Below are 19,159 nucleotides of genomic sequence, written 5' to 3'. Positions count from 1 at the left end.
GACCAAAGGGACACAGCCCAATATGGGAAATTGAGGTAAATCCTTCGAATCCCAACTAGTATCAAATTTTGTGAAGAGCATTATTGGGCAAACGAGACCTATAATGTTGCATAAATAGAGGGTATGGGTCCCTTGTGACTGGAAAGTGGGCCTGATAGGAAAAATGTAAATAATAAAAAAAAAAAAAAAACTTTTAACCATAGTTGAATGATGCAACAAAAAAGGGACAAAAATAATTGTAATGTAACTTTAACTATTTTTGCCATGATTACTGAAATATGGTGAATGATGCTGGGCCTCTTGTAGTATTCCTTGTGCTTAATATGTTGGGGGGGGGGGGGGGGGGGGAGAGATGAGGGAGTCTCTGAAGAATAGCTCTTGGGACATGTAAGCAAGATCCTATAGTCAAATATCCAAACTCTTATTTTGCGTTGCATATGCGAAAAGGATGTATTTGAATGCATCGTTTTTATATGTACGGTGTCCGGCAATTTATTTTATTTTTTTTGTATCCGTTCGCTTTGAAAATTTTTGCAAGAGTTATTCCCCTTAATCTTATTTGATTTCTTTTGATTTGAAGTTACATTTGCTCGGAAAGAGTTTCGTTTGTTTGTTTTTTTCTCAAAAGTTTCTTTTGTTTAACCGATTTTCTTGCGACTTGGAATGCATTATAGTCATACCCCTTGCCCCCCCCCCCCCCCCCCCCCCCCCCCCCCTCGATTTCTCTGAAACTTTGATCAAGCATGATGGCTTATAACTAGGGAAAGTGAAATAAGTAGCTACAGTAACTTATTTCTGAATATAATTAGGAGGGATAGAAAAATCAAACTAGAGATGTGGGAACAGGGAGGAGGTTGTGCCAATGAAATAGTGGTAGTGTGGAACTCATGTGACTGTATAATGGAAATATAATTTAAGTCTAGTATGGATGATGGTACGTCTGAATTTTTTTTTCATATGTAAGACCCATTCCTGAATAAGAGTAAATTGGATGAGCAATAGAAATATTCGTAAACGAAGTTGGGAGAAAAGAGAACAATGCAATATTAATCGTTGACAAAGATGGCTATCAATAAGATGCAGGATAGTATGACATTCAACGTTGTTCCGCCGTACCTGTTGGTGTTGTATAAGAAGTTAACGTTAGGAAAGATTAGATTTATTTGTATGATTGGGCTTAGACTGGCCACCAGTCCCTAAATATTTTGATACTAGCTTATTTCCCCTTAGTATGAAATGAAACTGGAATCGGACATATCCTAGAGACCAAAAATTAAAAAGGTCCAATTTTATTTATAATTTGAATATTCTATAGACGGGCCAGTCCAGACTCGACTGTACGAAGATATTGAACTACGAAGAAAATTAGACGTATATGTTATCACTATTTCTTCTGTAACATTTAGAATGAAGAAATCCTGTAGTTGCGCATGAGATTGTTCAGAGAAAGAAAATCGGCCATCATTGATCGTAATGGTTAAAACATGTTTCTATTTAAAAGAAATCTTTTAGGACTTTTGCATATTCCATTCGTGTAGATTTCTTTTTGTCCGTAGTTGATAGTCTGGGCTAAATATACAGGTAAATACCACGTGACACCAGAGTTCCCAAGGTACCAAAACAGATCGCCATGGTCCATTTGCGCGTTGTGCGTTGTGAACGGATTATGTAGCCAATCAATACCATATGAAATAAGTTCATGTTCTCTATTACTTTGAGCTAATTGGCTTCTCAGTTTAATATCAACATATGAAATAGTTATTTACACTACCCATCAGTTCATTTACATTTTCCATTGAATAATACGCAATACATCGGTTATTTGACCATTTTTTTCCAAGTGAAAATGTTCTTCTTAACATCATGATGTTTACCCTTCATACTTCATATTTGATATGCATTTAATGTTGAAACTATCTTTCAAATACGATCAAGAAAAATTAAATGGTATTACTAGTATGAAATATAAAATATGAAAAGTTACTCTCCGTGATTCGAACTCCGAATCTTCGGGTTGCGTGGCGGTGGTTCTACCATATGTTATAGAAAGGTGGAGTTTATGTTATCAGTTATAGTCAGTCAAGTTAATGCTAAATTAAAATGATACTAGTATATCAACTAAGTTTTTTCCCTTCAATTTTTCAATACCAGCACATCGGAGGACCTTTTTAGCCCACCATCATCAGATGGTGGGCTATTCAAATCGCCCTGCGTCCGTGGTCCGTCGTCCCTCCGTCCCTCCGTCCGTCCGTAAACAATTCTTGTTATCGCTAATCCTCAGAAAGTGCTGAAGGGATCTTTCTCAAATTTCATATGTAGGTTCCCCTTGGTGCCTAGTTATGCATATTCCATTTTTAGACCAATCAGAAAACAACATGGCCGACAGGCAGCCATCTTGGATTTTGACAATTGAAGTTTGTTATCGCTATTTCTCAGAAAGTACTGAAGGGATCTTTCTCAAATTTCATATGTAGGTTCCTCTTGGTGCCTAGTTATGCATATTCCATTTTTAGACCAATCAGAAAACAACATGGCCGACAGGCAGCCATCTTGGATTTTGACAATTGAAGTTTGTTATCGCTATTTCTCAGAAAGTACTGAAGGGATCTTTCTCAAATTTCATATGTAGGTTCCTCTTGGTGCCTAGTTATGCATATTGCATTTATAGACCAATCAGAAAACAACATGGCCGACAGGCAGCCATCTTGGATTTTGACAATTGAAGTTTGTTATCGCTATTTCTCAGAAAGTACTGAAGGGATCTTTCTCAAATTTCATATGTAGGTTCCCCTTGGTGCCTAGTTTTGCATATTGTATTTTGAGACCAATCAGAAAACAACATGGCCGACAGGCAGCCATCTTGGATTTTGACAATTGAAGTTTGTTATTGCTATTTCTCATAAAGTACTGAAGGGATCACTCTCAAATTTCATATGTAGGTTCCACTTGGTGCCTAGTTATGCATATTACATTTTGAGACCAATCGGAAAACAACATGGCCGACAGGCAGCCATCTTGGATTTTGACAATTGAAGTTTGTTATCGCTATTTCTCAGAAAGTACTGAAGGGATCTTTCTCAAATTTCATATGTAGATTCCCCTTGGTGCCTAGTTATGCCTATTGCATTTTGAGACCAATTGGAAAACAACATGGCCGACAGGCAGCCATCTTGGATTTTGACAATTAAAGTTTGTTATCGCTATTTCTCAGAAAGTGATGAAGGGATCTTTCTCAAATTTCATACGTAGGTTCCTCTTGTTGCCTAGTTATGCATATTGCATTTTGAGACCAATCGGATAACAACATGGCCGACAGGCAGCCATCTTGGATTTTGTCAATTGAAGTTTGTTATCGCTATTTCTCAGAAAGTAATGAAGGGATCTTTCTCAAATTTCATACATACGTTCCCCTCAGTGCCTTGTTATGCATATTGCATTTTGAGACCAATCGGAAAACAACATGGCCGACAGGCAGCCATCTTGGATTTTGACAATTGAAGTTTGTTATCGCTATTTCTCAGAAAGTACTGAAGGGATCTTTCTCAAATTTCATATGTAGGTTCCTCTTGGTGCCTAGTTATGCATATTGCATTTATAGACCAATCAGAAAACAACATGGCCGACAGGCAGCCATCTTGGATTTTGACAATTGAAGTTTGTTATCGCTATTTCTCAGAAAGTACTGAAGGGATCTTTCTCAAATTTCATATGTAGGTTCCTCTTGGTGCCTAGTTTTGCATATTGTATTTTGAGACCAATCAGAAAACAACATGGTCGACAGGCAGCCATCTTGGATTTTGACAATTGAAGTTTGTTATTGCTATTTCTCAGAAAGTACTGAAGGGATCACTCTCAAATTTCATATGTAGGTTCCACTTGGTGCCTAGTTATGCATATTGCATTTTGAGACCAATCGGAAAACAACATGGCCGACAGGCAGCCATCTTGGATTTCGACAATTGAAGTTTGTTATCGCTATTTCTCAGAAAGTACTGAAGGGATCTTTCTCAAATTTCATATGTAGGTTCCTCTTGTTGCCTAGTTATGCCTATTGCATTTTGAGACCAATCGGAAAACAACATGGCCGACAGGTAGCCATCTTGGATATTGACAATTGAAGTTTGTTATCGCTATTTCTCAGAAAGTGATGAAGGGATCTTTCTCAAATTTCATATGTAGGTTCCCCTTGGTGCCTAGTTATGCATATTGCATTTTGAAACTAATCAGAAAACAACATGGCCGACAGGCAGCCATCTTGGATTTTGACAATTGAAGTTTGTTATCGCTATTTCTCAGAAAGCACTCAAGGGATCTTTCTCAAATTTCATATGTAGGTTCCCCTCAGTGCCTAGTTTTGCATATTGGGACCAATCCAAAAACATGGTCGACAGACAGCCATTATCGCTAAATCTTAAATTTTATATATAGTTTCCCCTTGTTTGAAAAGTACTAGCTATAGAGGGCTGTTTCTGTATTTACACAGATTAGGATTAGTAAGACTTAGAAGAAGGGAAAAGTAGAGAAAAAATCAATCTGACATGGAACCTATGAAGATCATACAATGGTGGGCGCCAAGATCCCTCTGGGATCTCTTGTTTAAAGAACAGAATCTGTTTTCTTTTGGTAAACAAAATAAAAGATGGCTTTGTAAAGTTGGTTATCAGATGCACTCTCTGTCAAAAAATGATTTAAATGCGGAGCACATGAGTATGTTAATTTTTTCTGACTCATTTAAAACGCTAGGTGCGAAAAACTTTGTGAAATTAGATTTTAAGTTAGTTACTGGTTTGTCGCCTCCCCCTTGTGAAGTACTTGTTTTAGGTGTGCCTGGCGGGCAGTGGCATTTTTCTTTGTTAACAAAACCGGTATTAACTAAATTATGACAATGCCCTGGACAAAAATAGTCGTTCACCTTCAGACGATGACGTTTACACACCTTCATACATACACCTGCGCGGAGATGACCGTGGTCAATGATTGGGCTAGATATGATCCCAATTTGGCGGAAGGCTTTGTTCGATTTCGGAGCTGAAGGAAAAAGTGCACACCGACATAAAACTTAAGGTGGATAGAACCTGTGGAAAAAAAATTGGTCTTTCGCTGCATGGATGGAATTGAATGGTGGTGTTCGACTTTAAAATAGTTTTGAAAATTTAAACACCTTCTTTACTTGTGTCATTATTTTAAATTTTTTTACCGTTGAACATTCTTTACCCCATATTTATAATATGTGGTATTTCTCTTTGGATTTGAATTGATAATCCAAGGAAATTTCGACGAAAAAATACACCCAGTTCGAAGTTATATTGCAATACATAATTTTTATAAGTTGCTATTCTGTAGGAAGTTGTTTCCCCTGCTATAGATAACAGCTACGCCGAACTTGGTAATAATCTGTTACACATGTTAACGGCTTAGTATTATCTTACCTGTATACATTCTCATACTCCAGTAGGAATGTCGAAAGGAAAGTTTGAGCAAAACAGGAACTATCGGCAATTTTATCCCATTACTTCGTGCCACTACGTTTACTATACATGTAAATCAGAATTCAAATGTCGTCAGGTGCCTCTGTTAGAATGGCGTTCATAACTGTCTTTTATTATGGAATCTACATTATATATAATTACCGCAGCATCATCTACATTAATTGTACAAGTAGCCCAAGGTCAGTTGAGGTCAGTTTTAAACGCCAGTGGTGTGCGATATAAAGACAATTAAATTTAGACAAAGGGGCTGGCCTCAACAGTTGTATATATTGTCATCGATATTCCTTAATAAATTTAGGAAATTTCATATGGAAGCATAACCGAATTGTAAGGAAAGTTCCTCTTCGATAGGAAACCATTACAGAATTCGAAGGACAGTTCATGCAAGACTTTGCCTTTTAATACTATAGAACAGTTTAAGTAGATTTTACAAGTTAAGGAGCGTTTACGGGCATGATCATTCCTAACAGACAATGGGATGTTGGAAGTGTTTTTGTTCTCGGGTATTAACAAGTGTAGACGACATTTAAACGTAAATAATTCAATATACAGTAAAACCCCGTTGAGTCGAAGTGTGAAGGAATCCAACCTCTAGAACCACCCCAGACTAATGCCTTACTCCGTTGATATTGTTGTGGTAGAATAGTTCATACATATACAATACTTCCTAGTTCTGAAATTCAAATCACTTTGGACGATATGACAAATTGCTTTTCTTTCATAGACATGTTAATTTGTATTTGTGGTGCTGATTAAATCCCACTGAACAGGTGAAAGTTTCGCTATGAAGATATGTGTATTAGGTCTGTACTGTCGTACCCGCGCGGTACAATGTTTATTTGACGTCTCCGTTTGTCAACTAACTTATCGAGACGATAAGAGTTTGTGTTGATTATGGCAGGTATACGTGGGTAAATCACGGGGCCACACATCATCTCCCCTACGTACCACCCTCAAAAGAAACGTAACCCACACAAACAGCCGGTACAATCCGATTTAAACTTGAACAATTAAATCCCAGTTACATATAACCTTTAGGTTTCAATACACACGTGTATGTTTGTAAATGTCTTATGGAAAGTGAATCAATATATAGCTCATGTTTAACAATACTTGTCGTCTATAAGACCTATCTTCGGCGTCAAGCATGCGCAGATCACCCTAAGCGATCTCTGTTTAATGTCTTAGCACCCGTGCAACAACATATAGACACATAATGAATGAAAGTTGTATACCGTGTGTGTATATGTATCGTTCTCGTGAAACGGGCGATTATTTGGCTTGTCAGCCCGTCAGGAGGCGACACCAGTACAGCACAGGCTCTAAGGTATTGTGACATTAATTCTCACTCACTGGACTGACGGAGGCTTTACTTTTTAGCTAATCTATTTTGTGGATAAACTTTTAAATTGATCTTTTGTAAGGCCAAACGAGATTCAGAGTACATTATAGACTGGCTCCAAATATATCACATAAATTTCGAGGCTATATTGAATTTCTACGCCTGATTTCAGTCTCACAACAGACTTTAATTATCAGTTAGTCGTTTATTGGCTCACACCTGTACATCGAATCATATTGGAATATGCTTAACACGTCTTTATGGTGGAACAGGACGACGAGAGGCGGCGTTACGATCTACCAATGGTGAGGATAAGGTAGCACCTGCTAGAAGCACGAGACAGTTATAACAAGACGACATAGTGTTGGGACATTACACAAGCCAGCAATATTGTGTGACATTTCCGTGACGACAGTCGATGAGTGAATCTGAGATTTAAGGATATTGACAGTTGTTGGTTGTTAAATCGGAAATAAGGGAGTAATCATGGTTTTGCGGGAACAGACTGTTGTTCAAGTCAGTTCATTGGTGAAAGACTTGGACAGGACGATGAAACTTAACGATGGATTGGAGAATATTGTCCAAGGTAACAATCGTCAGTATATTCGCCGTGAGAAACCCCAGTTAACCTTTGGAAACAACGATCGAGTGAAAGCTTGTATAGGAAACCATCTTTTCCACGCTGTGTTTAAGTGTCGGTTTAAGAAGGTTAAGCTGATGCTAGACCGCGGATTTGACGTAAACATGAGAAATAGTTACGGGTACAGCGTCCTGGTAGCGGCACTGCATATCGATGACAACGACCAGAGAGAGAAAATGTTCCGAATGCTCATCAATCGTAATGCCGACCCCCTCCAGAAGGATCCCAAACATGGCCGACACGTCCTATGTTGGGCATGTCTTCTTGGCCGTGTGAATGAGGTAGAGTTCCTACTGGACACATTCAAAGGAGACTTTGACCTTCACGAAAAGGACAAAGAAGGAATGACCGTTCTCCATCACGCCACTCAGGCTGGCCAAGAGGAAGTGGTGACAATGCTTGCATTAGAGTTCCGGCGCTTTGGCTTATCTGTGGACGTTGTTGACAACCTTGGTCTTACTCCGTACCTTCACGCGCGTCGGCTCGGCTACAGTAGCATCACGCGTATACTTCAGAACCAAGGCCGTGCCTGTCCTGGCCAAGGGGATATGTTTACATTCCGGAATGGCCGAGAATGGTCCTCTCTAGGCCGCGAAGAACGACACGTTCAACAGACACAGGAACGCTTTGGAGATTACATGAAAGCTGCAATTCTGGGTCGAAGTCGAGTTATACACCGCTACCAAAATCGAGCACCCCTTATCAAAGTGATACCACCCGCCGAAGACGATGTTGTCGACGGTCGAATCAAATTTGTCGTCAAGGAGAAAACTCCGATAGGAGGCACCAAACGTGTGTCCTTCGCCCCGCCCCCGGCGGAACCCCGACCGACACATTTAACTTTACCATCAGATGTGACCCCTAGACCTAGCATGGCATTGACTATGATTGACATGACGCCTGGAAGTAAACAGGTCGACCATTTCAAAAGTAGTCACGCTGAAACACAAAATGTAGACACTGGTCGCTCGAACAGCCATGGAGCGACCATTGCAAACATGTTCGGGGTTTTAGCACAGCAGAACGCACCGTCCTTCCGCCCGACGGTGGTAATTCCGACGGCGGAACCGGAAGTCGTACCTTCAAAACAAAAACGCTCCACACTTGCCATACTCTTTGGTAAACAGAATAAAAAGAAGGTAAAATCGCCACGGGGGTCGGAGAAAAAGAAGCCCACAAAGGAAAAGAAAACAAGCAAGGGACGTAAATAGAGAGAACACGAAACAGGATGTTATGGGAGGTGTTTACAGTGTACATTCTTGTCAGATCCGGGATGGAAACCTATGGTTTTACTCGCACACACGTCATTGGCATTTAACAGCGAAGATGACGCATTAATCAAGGCGTGTGTTGTTGTGAGTATTTTTACAGCGTGTTCTCCAGTATAAAGTCCGGACAATGTTTTAAACTTTACACACGAAATTTCCATATTCACACATAATGGTGCATTTTTGCACGGTATCAAGTGACAAATGTTTTTAGTGAGATTTATAGTCTAGTCTTCAGGTTGTGACGCTACCTCAGCGAGAAACCGTTAATAAAATCTTAGTCTGTATTTAGGATTTAAATATATTTTAATTATATTTCATCACACGTCCTCTATTAATGTTGATATAAAGATCTGCTAATACTTACTCAAATTTAGTTGTTTGTATTTTATTCAAGTCCGAGTTGTATACTTACAGCACGTAGATTGAAACTAAAACTAACGTATTCGTGTTAAGATGTCAGTAAGATTTCCAAACACTCGCCACCTAAACTATAGCCCGAAGTGGATATATAAGGAACATGCCTCTGGTGTAAAGTAAAATATCGGATGAAAAAGGGGACCAATAAAGAGACCTGTCCAACAATCAATTATAAACATGGATGGTTAAAATAAAAATACAAACTGGATATAGTAAACATGATGTAAAATCAATAACATATTTGTGCAAAGTTTACGCTCTAAGCAGATTTTCTTTTGAGTCTAGCAACACCAAAGCCAAATCTTATCTCGACATCAAAGTCAAACCGCAACACCACATCAAAGTAAAACCACAACATGACACTAAAGTAAAAAACACAACACGACACCAAAGTCAAACCGCAACTCGACTCGTAAGTCAAAACACAACACGACACCAATGTCAAGACACAACACGACACCAATGTCAAAGCACAACACAACACCAATGTCAAAACACAACACGACACCAATGTCAAAACACAACACGACACCAAAGTCGAATCACAGCTTGTCATGAACGCCAGACCACACCACAACAAGAAAGCAAAGTGACACTACACAGACAAAGTCAAGCAGCAACACAAAACAAATGCAAAATTACAATTCAAAATAATAGAGCAAAAATCACAACACGAAACCTGAGCCAAACTACAAAACAACACCAGAACTAAACCACATCACGAGACAAGGCATAAACCACATCACGACACAAGTCTTAACCACATCACGACAGTAGGCCCGAACCACATCACGACACTAGGTCTAAACCACATCACGACACAAGTCTTAACCACATCACGACACTAGGTCTAAACGACATCACGACACAAGGTCTAAACCACATCACGACGCTAAGTCAAAACCACATCACGACACTAGGTCTAAACCACATCACGACACAAGGTCTAAATCACATCACGACACTAGGTCTAAACCACATCACGACACTAAGTCTAACCACAACACGACACTAAGTCTTAACCACAACACGACACTAGGTCTAAACCACATCAAACCACTAGGTCTAAACCACATCACGAAACTAAGTCCAAACCACATCACGACACAAGGTCCAAACCACATAACGACACTAGGCCCTAACCAAATCACGACGCATGGCCCTAACCACATCACGACACAGGTCCAAACCACATCACGACACAAGGCCCTAACCACATTACGACACAAGGTCCAAACCACATCACGATACTACATTTTTAGGTCAAAACCACATCACGACACAAGGTCTTAATCACATCACGACGCTAGGTCTAAATCACATCACGACACTAGGTCTAAACCACATCACGACACTAGGTTCAAACCACATTACGACTCTAAGTATAAACCACATCACGACACTTGCTATAAACCACATCACGACACTTGCTATTAACCACATCACGACAGTATGTCTAAATCACATTACGACTCTTAGTATAAACCACAGCACGACACTTATAGGTCTTAATCACAACACGACACCAGAACATGGCTGCATACCTATGTAAGGTAACTATTAACATTGGTCGGTTACATTGGTTGATTTACAAAACGATGCCTACCTCCTTTAACGGCGATATTCTCAAACACTCCATAGAAATCACAAAACTGACATACAATGTTTAATATTTAGCATTAACAACAATTACAGTAGAACTTTCACTGATATAGAATACCATTTTCAAGTTTTGAAAATTGAAACAAATCTATTTGTTGAACAATTTCTGTAAATATATGACTATTGTGCATGCTTGTTAAAGAAGTTTATTATTGTGAATAGATTGTGTTTGCTTTGGGTCCTGGCTGGTCGGCAGGGTTGGAGATTATATTTAACACAAACAAGGAATGAATCAGTCAGAAGAATTCGGCTGTTGGCTTTTGAAACTCTGACCCCTCTTGGGATATTGGTTCTACTTGGAACGGAAACGATATGGAACTGGAACTAGTTCTAAAGAAATATAGGCTTAAAGTGCGTGTATATGTTCGTAAATATCCAACGTACAATGTAAATAGCAAATGTCTCAACATTAAACACTTTTAAATACTTAAACTACTTTTATTTCAGGCCGATAAGGATCAAAGAGCTAAGGCCATAATACCTTACACACCATTGCCGTAAACTGTGTCAGAGTTAAGGTATTATACTACATTACATTACCGTAAACTGTGTCAGAGTTAAGGAATTATACTACATTACATTACCGTAAACTGTGTCAGAGTTAAGGAATTATACTACATTACATTACCGTAAACTGTGTCAGAGTTAAGGAATTATACTACATTACATTACATTACCGTAAACTGTGTCACAGTTAAGGAATTATACTACATTACATTACCGTAAACTGTGTCAGAGTTAAGGAGTTATACTACATTACATTACATTACCGTAAACTGTGTCACAGGTAAGGAATTATACTACATTACATTACCGTAAACTGTGTCAGAGTTAAGGAATTATACAACATTATAGACCATTACCGTAAACTGTGTCAGAGTTAAGGAATTATACTACATTACATTACCGTAAACTGTTGTCAGAGTTAAGGAATATACTACATTACATACCGTAAACTGTGTCAGAGTTAAGGAATTATACTACATTACATTACCGTAAACTGTGTCAGAGTTAAGGAATTATACTACATTACATTACCGTAAACTGTGTCACAGTTAAGGAATTATACTACATTATAGACCATTACCGTAAACTGTGTCAGAGTTAAGGAATTATACTACATTACATTACCGTAAACTGTGTCAGAGTTAAGGAATTATATTACATTACATTACCGTAAACTGTGTCAGAGTTAAGGAATTATACTACATTACATTACATTGCCGTAAACTGTGTCAGAGTTAAGGAATTATACTACATTACATTACCGTAAACTGTGTCAGAGTTAAGGAATTATACTACATTACATTACCGTAAACTGTGTCAGAGTTAAGGAATTATACTGCATTACACACCATTACCGTAAACTGTGTCAGAGTTAAGAAATTATACTACATTACACACCATTACCGTAAACTATGTCAGAGTTAAGGAATTATACTACATTACATACCATTACCGTAAACTATGTCAGAGTTAAGGTGTTATACTACATTACATTACCGTAAACTATGTCAGAGTTAAGGAATTATACTACATTACATTACCGTAAACTGTGTCAGAGTTAAGGAATTATACTACATTACACACCATTACCGTAAACTATGTCAGAGTTAAGGAATTATACTACATTACATTACCGTAAACTGTGTCAGAGTTAAGGAATTATACTACATTACATTACCGTAAACTGTGTCAGAGTTAAGGAATTATACTACATTAAATTACCGTAAACTGTGTCAGAGTTAAGGAATTATACTACATTACATTACCGTAAACTGTGTCAGAGTTAAGGAATTATACTACATTACACACCATTACCGTAAACTGTGTCAGAGTTAAGGAATTATACTACGTTACACACCATTACCGTAAACTGTGTCAGAGTTAAGGAATTATACTACATTACATTACCGTAAACTGTGTCAGAGTTAAGGAATTATACTACATTACATTACATTGCCGTAAACTGTGTCAGAGTTAAGGAATTATACTACATTACATTACCGTAAACTGTGTCAGAGTTAAGGAATTATACTACATTACATTACCGTAAACTGTGTCAGAGTTAAGGAATTATACTGCATTACACACCATTAACGTAAACTGTGTCAGAGTTAAGAAATTATACTACATTACACACCATTACCGTAAACTATGTCAGAGTTAAGGAATTATACTACATTACATACCATTACCGTAAACTATGTCAGAGTTAAGGTGTTATACTACATTACATTACCGTAAACTATGTCAGAGTTAAGGAATTATACTACATTACATTACCGTAAACTGTGTCAGAGTTAAGGAATTATACTACATTACACACCATTACCGTAAACTATGTCAGAGTTAAGGAATTATACTACATTACATTACCGTAAACTGTGTCAGAGTTAAGGAATTATACTACATTACATTACCGTAAACTGTGTCAGAGTTAAGGAATTATACTACATTAAATTACCGTAAACTGTGTCAGAGTTAAGGAATTATACTACATTACATTACCGTAAACTGTGTCAGAGTTAAGGAATTATACTACATTACACACCATTACCGTAAACTGTGTCAGAGTTAAGGAATTATACTACGTTACACACCATTACCGTAAACTGTGTCAGAGTTAAGGAATTATACTACATTACATTACCGTAAACTGTGTCAGAGTTAAGGAATTATACTACATTACATTACATTGCCGTAAACTGTGTCAGAGTTAAGGAATTATACTACATTACATTACCGTAAACTGTGTCAGAGTTAAGGTGTTATACTACATTACATTACCGTAAACTGTGTCAAAGTTAAGGAATTATACTACATTACATTACATTGCCGTAAACTGTGTCAGAGTTAAGGTGTTATACTACATTACATTACCGTAAACTGTGTCAGAGTTAAGGAATTATACTACATTACATTACATTGCCGTAAAACTGTGTCAGAGTTAAGGAATTATACTACATTACATTACCGTAAACTGTGTCAGAGTTAAGGAATTATATTACATTACATTACCGTAAACTGTGTCAGAGTTAAGGTATTATATTACATTACACACCATTACCGTAAACTGTGTCAGAGTTAAGGAATTATACTTCATTATATCTGTAAACTGTGTCAGAATTATTCGTAATACAATAAACCAGTGATCAGAATTACGAATTATACTACCTTACTCATTAATTAATCCTGTACATTGTGTCGGAGCAAAGAAATTATGCTACCTTAATAATGATAATAGTAATTATTTTGAATATTATATACATGTACCACTATATCACAGCAACGTAGTCGTCTCAAAGCGGTTCACAAATTATAACTCGTGGTTATTGGGCCTTTGACAACCAGCCACTATTGTGCTCTACTCCCATACGGCCGGAGCTGCCATTTAGTCGCTAACAGCTTGCACACGATTATTTTTTCACTGCCCTACCACGTGCTCATTTACAACGTATTAAGTATATATCTTGTTCAAGGATACAACACAGCGCCCGTTCATGGACTCGAACTAGCGACTCTTCGGTCACGTAGCCGTGCGTTCTACCACTAGAACACCGCACCTCTCATCTTACACGTCATACACGTACCTATGTATTAATTCTTTTAATTATCACTATCATATTATTTCTTAATTTTTATTACAGCTGTAAATGTTTCAAATACTTTAACAAATAATTAAGAAATTAGTCCCTAAATCAGTTTTATCCCGGGTGGACGGTGGACGGTGGACGGTGATGCTGTATCAGAATCCCGTTCGTCGGTGTCCTCTCAGGGTTGGCTCGGCGTGACACTGGTACATTGTCCTGTGGTACTGTACAGAGTTCGTTAATAGAATCGTTATGTTGAGGTAATGATTAGCGATTTTCTTAAGTCCTGGTATATTGTAGATGTAAGTTGTTCTGGATAGAACTATAAAGGTGGTGTCATTGCCAAAATGCACTTTGCAGAGTCGACAAAACTTATTAATTTAATAGATCAGGCTATAAGTACTTTGGACAATTGGTTGACCACCGGCTGACCACAGGATAGCCAGGTGATATATACTTTATATTTATTTGAAAGAAAAGACGATTAAAGTTAAGAGGATTAGGGATCAGGTACTGTTTGCTGTAGAATTATAGCGTTAAAATGTAGAGTAATCCTATCTTCGTCTTTACAGGTAAATTTGTCTTAGGAATTCCAATCGTATACCTATATAGGTAGGCTTTGTTCATGACGAGAATAACCGTAACAAAGCCATCAATATCGCATTACTTATGGTTTAATATTACTTCAATTTAAACAGGCCGATCAAAATTAGTTTCTAAGAATTGTAAAAAGACACAAATGATATTAGCGCCTCTCAATGTTTATTGGAATCTACCTTATATGGTCACGTGATATCCACATAAACAGTATGATTATCTATAAATAAATACAAGGATTGCATGGTGTATAGATATTTACTGAACTAAGATTACGTGTTGTTTTTTATGAATATTGTCGGGACTAGAAATGCGTGGTGTATGAATATTGTCGAATAGGATTGCATGGTGTATGAATATTATCTTACCTAGGATTGCGTGGTGTATGAATATTGCATTGACTAGGATTATTTAGTATAAAGTTCTTGCTTGAACTAGGATTGCGTGGTATATATCTATTGTCTGAACTAGGATTGCATAGTGTACTGTATACTCTGCACTGCTTTTTCGCAATGTAAATAATCCATTTAGCTGTTATTTTCGTTTCGTTATTACCTCCTAAACCTGGATGGTGATCGTTATATTTTGTGTTATGATAAGAGCTGTGTTGTTTTCTACCTTTGTATCTTTACAAACAGTTCCATACTGGAATCTATACCTGGCTATTGAGTATCGTCAGAGGGAGCCGATACACTAAGTGACTTTCCATGTAGGCCATTGACTTGTAATATTGATAGTTTACGGTTCACTGAGGACAGAACAGGGATAATTTATGCCGCATGAAGATGGAATAGGAATTAATAAGGCTGTTCAATTTTAATAACGTTTAATAAGATATCACTGTGTTCAGTCAAGCGTGATGAATCAAGTACAGAGGAATGTTATAAAAGAGGACTTTAATATTTCATTACCATAGTATCGTGTAGAAAGCCGAAATCGCCAATCATGGCCGACGATAGCTTGTTTGGATGATCTTCGTCATGCATTGCCAATCTCTAAATCGCTAAACACCGTGGTTTAACCGGATCATAGGATACTTGCTTAAACGAATCGGGCAGACACCGAGTCGTTTCGTACCAGTGACGTCACATCAAGTCGGTCGTATATAGTACATAGTGACCAGTGACGTCATATCTCCTATGTCACGTAGTACACAGCTACCGATGACGCATTTTTTTCGTATACTAGTAGTACTTCAAAGTAGATGTAAGTAGTTACGTAATGTCTTGTATCGTGCAGTACACCTTATTCAGTGACATCATAAGTCGTGTAGTACACAGTAATAATATGACGTCATGTTCGCATCCCGTACAGTACATACATGTAGTAACCAATGACGTAACAACTAGTATATCGTGTAGTAACATAGTAACCAGTGACGTCATACCTCGCGTATCGTGAAGTACATCTTTAATAATGACGTCACATCTAGCATGCAATGTACAGTATTATATAGTAACCAGTGACATCATATCTCCTGTCGTGCAAAACGTATGTCATAACTAGAATGTCATGTAGTATACAGTAACTGATGACGCATTTTTGTATACTTCATATTAGATGTAAGTAGTTTCGTAATGTATAGTATCGTGCAGTACACATTAATCAGCGACGTCATAAGTCGTATGGCAAGTAGTACACGTGACGTCGTGTCTCATATATATCTCATAGTACAGTAACGAATGACGCCATGTCACTATCAAGTGACACTTACCGGGGGTACTTACGAGTGACATAATGCCTCGTATATGTCATGCAGTACACATAAATCAGTGACGTCATTCACGTAACTCATATATCATGTACAGTAATACACAGTAATAATGACGTCTCGATTCTTGTTGTCTCACGTCTGGAGCGACACTGGGATGTATAGCTGACACCATATCAAGTAAACTACAGTCTTAAACAGTGACGTCATAACGTGCTCGTCATAGAAAACCGTGTCTTAATGTCACGTGAACCAAATACATGTAGCATCTATTGGTGTTATGTCTTCTCTTTTACTGTTAACAAGTGACGTAATGTAGAAACAGTTTGTGACATGCCCCGATGGTGTATGATAACATGTTATCCTCTGTAGGCCTACCGCGTGAACATGTATTGTATAGTATGAATCTTTAGCGGAATTCTTGTGTTTTTGTGATAATTGTATACTGGAATGGGTAGGTGTTATTTGAATCCTGAGGAAAGGGAACCCGACATCAAAGTGTCTGTAAATAAAACTCTGTATACACTTAAAAGTCCAAAATATTTACCTTTACACGGTCCAGAATATTTCACCACTCACGGGTGTGTAAAGAGGTGTTTGGCATAGCCTTGGATTTCACAAGGACAAAGGCGATAGCCTTGGACGTCCTGGGTACAGACAGGTACGGACCGGCTGGTGCCGCGAGGGTGTGGGTGTATTGCCAAACGAGTCTTACTTTGTAGGGAATAATGTCTCAAAAGTCATGATTATTGTCACCTTTACTGAATATTAAATGCTAATAACGCCCTAATTATCTAATTGGGGTAACAGGCCTCGTATGTAAACATTTTTCTTACTCCCCTCAAAAACTTTAATTGAATAATTACACACGTTATGGCTTTAAAATACACAACTTAGCATTGTGTGGACTACTGTAGTAATGTGTATTTGACATCGTCATACAATAGTAAGTGGTGCTGTAGTTGTCCTTGCCAGTGTACCGTAATAATTCTATAAATACGATGTCAGCCACATATTACAATAATTATCTTACATTAAGTCCGAGTCTGGATAATGTCCATAACTAACCCATACTCGCGATACCGTAAATGCCATACATGTCGCCATACGATACCGTAAATGCCATACATGTCGCCATACGATACCGTGAATGCCATACCTGTCGTCATATGTTACCGTAAATGCCATACATGTCGCCATACGATACCGTGAATGCCATACATGTCGCCATACGATAACCTGTCATCATGTGTTACCGTGAATGTCATACCTGTCGCCATACGATAACCTGTCGCCATATGTTACCGTGAATGTCATACCTGTCGCCATACGATAACCTGTCGCCATACGATACCGTAAATGCCATACCTGTCGCCATATTATACCGTAAATGCCATGTCTGTCGCCATAAGACACCGTAAATGCCATGTCTGTCGCCATACGATACCGTAAATGCCATACCTGTCGCCATAAGACACCGTAAATGCCATGTCTGTCGCCATACGATACCGTAAATGCCATGTCTGTCGCCATAAGATACCGTAAATGCCATGTCTGTCGCCATAAGACACCGTAAATGCCATACCTGTCGCCATACGATACCGTAAATGCCATGTCTGTCGCCATAAGACACCGTAAATGCCATACCTGTCGCCATACGATACCGTAAATGCCATGTCTGTCGCCATACGATACCGTAAATGCCCTGTCTGTCGCCATACGATACCGTAAATGCCATGTCTGTCGCCATATAATACAGCGAATGCCATGTCTGTCGCCATACGATACCGTAAATGCCATGTCTGTCGCCATACGATACCGTAAATGCCATGTCTGTCGCTATACGATACCGTGAATGCCATGTCTGTCGCTATACGATAACCTGTCGCCATATAATACCGCGAATGCCATGTCTGTCGCCATACGATACCGTAAATGCCATGTCTGTCGCTATACGATAACCTGTCGCCATACAATATCGTAAATGCCATACCTGTCGCCATATAATACCGCGAATGCCATAACTGTCGCCATAAGATACCGTAAATGCCATCCCTGGCGCTATACGATAACCTGTCGCCATACAATATCGTAAATGCCATACCTGTCGCCATACGATACCGTGAATGCCATACATTTTGTACCTGTCGCTAAATAATACTGTAAGTGTCATACCTGTCGCTAAATAATAACGTCTCTACTCTTTGTGGCGATAAGATAATTATATTTCTTACAACATGCCGCCATATGATATTGTAAAGCTGTTACACTTTATCGAACCGTTTACATGTACCTACACCTTGTTGTGATAATTCTCATACACTTTTGTCTCGATTTGATATGTATCCTTGTTACGAGTCATTTTCTGCATAAGGATGTAGGAATACTACAATGCTCGACAGCTATTTATTTAGTCAGTCCTAAGAAGTCCCGTGGC

The 19,159-nt window shown here is 38.3% G+C and overlaps 1 protein-coding gene across 1 annotated transcript; it reads left to right on the top strand.

The window, feature by feature from the left end:
• The first annotated feature begins 6,664 nt into the window (after window positions 1–6,664).
• Window positions 6,665–9,111, top strand: LOC117327378. Its single transcript, XM_033884328.1, has one exon. The coding sequence runs from the start codon at window positions 7,318–7,320 to the stop codon at window positions 8,680–8,682; it is 1,365 nt and encodes a 454-aa protein (XP_033740219.1). The 5' UTR covers window positions 6,665–7,317; the 3' UTR covers window positions 8,683–9,111.
• Window positions 9,112–19,159: the final 10,048 nt, after the last annotated feature.

The sequence above is a fragment of the Pecten maximus genome, chromosome 1 (assembly GCF_902652985.1).
Source record: "Pecten maximus chromosome 1, xPecMax1.1, whole genome shotgun sequence".
Taxonomy (NCBI): domain Eukaryota; kingdom Metazoa; phylum Mollusca; class Bivalvia; order Pectinida; family Pectinidae; genus Pecten; species Pecten maximus.
Note: the sequence above shows the minus strand (reverse complement) of the source record. Positions and strands in the feature narration are given on the sequence as shown.

What these genes read in the sequence shown, in the direction of transcription:
- LOC117327378 (XM_033884328.1), top strand. Translation starts at nt 7,318, where the DNA reads ATGGTTTTGCGGGAACAGACTGTTGTTCAAGTCAGTTCATTGGTGAAA.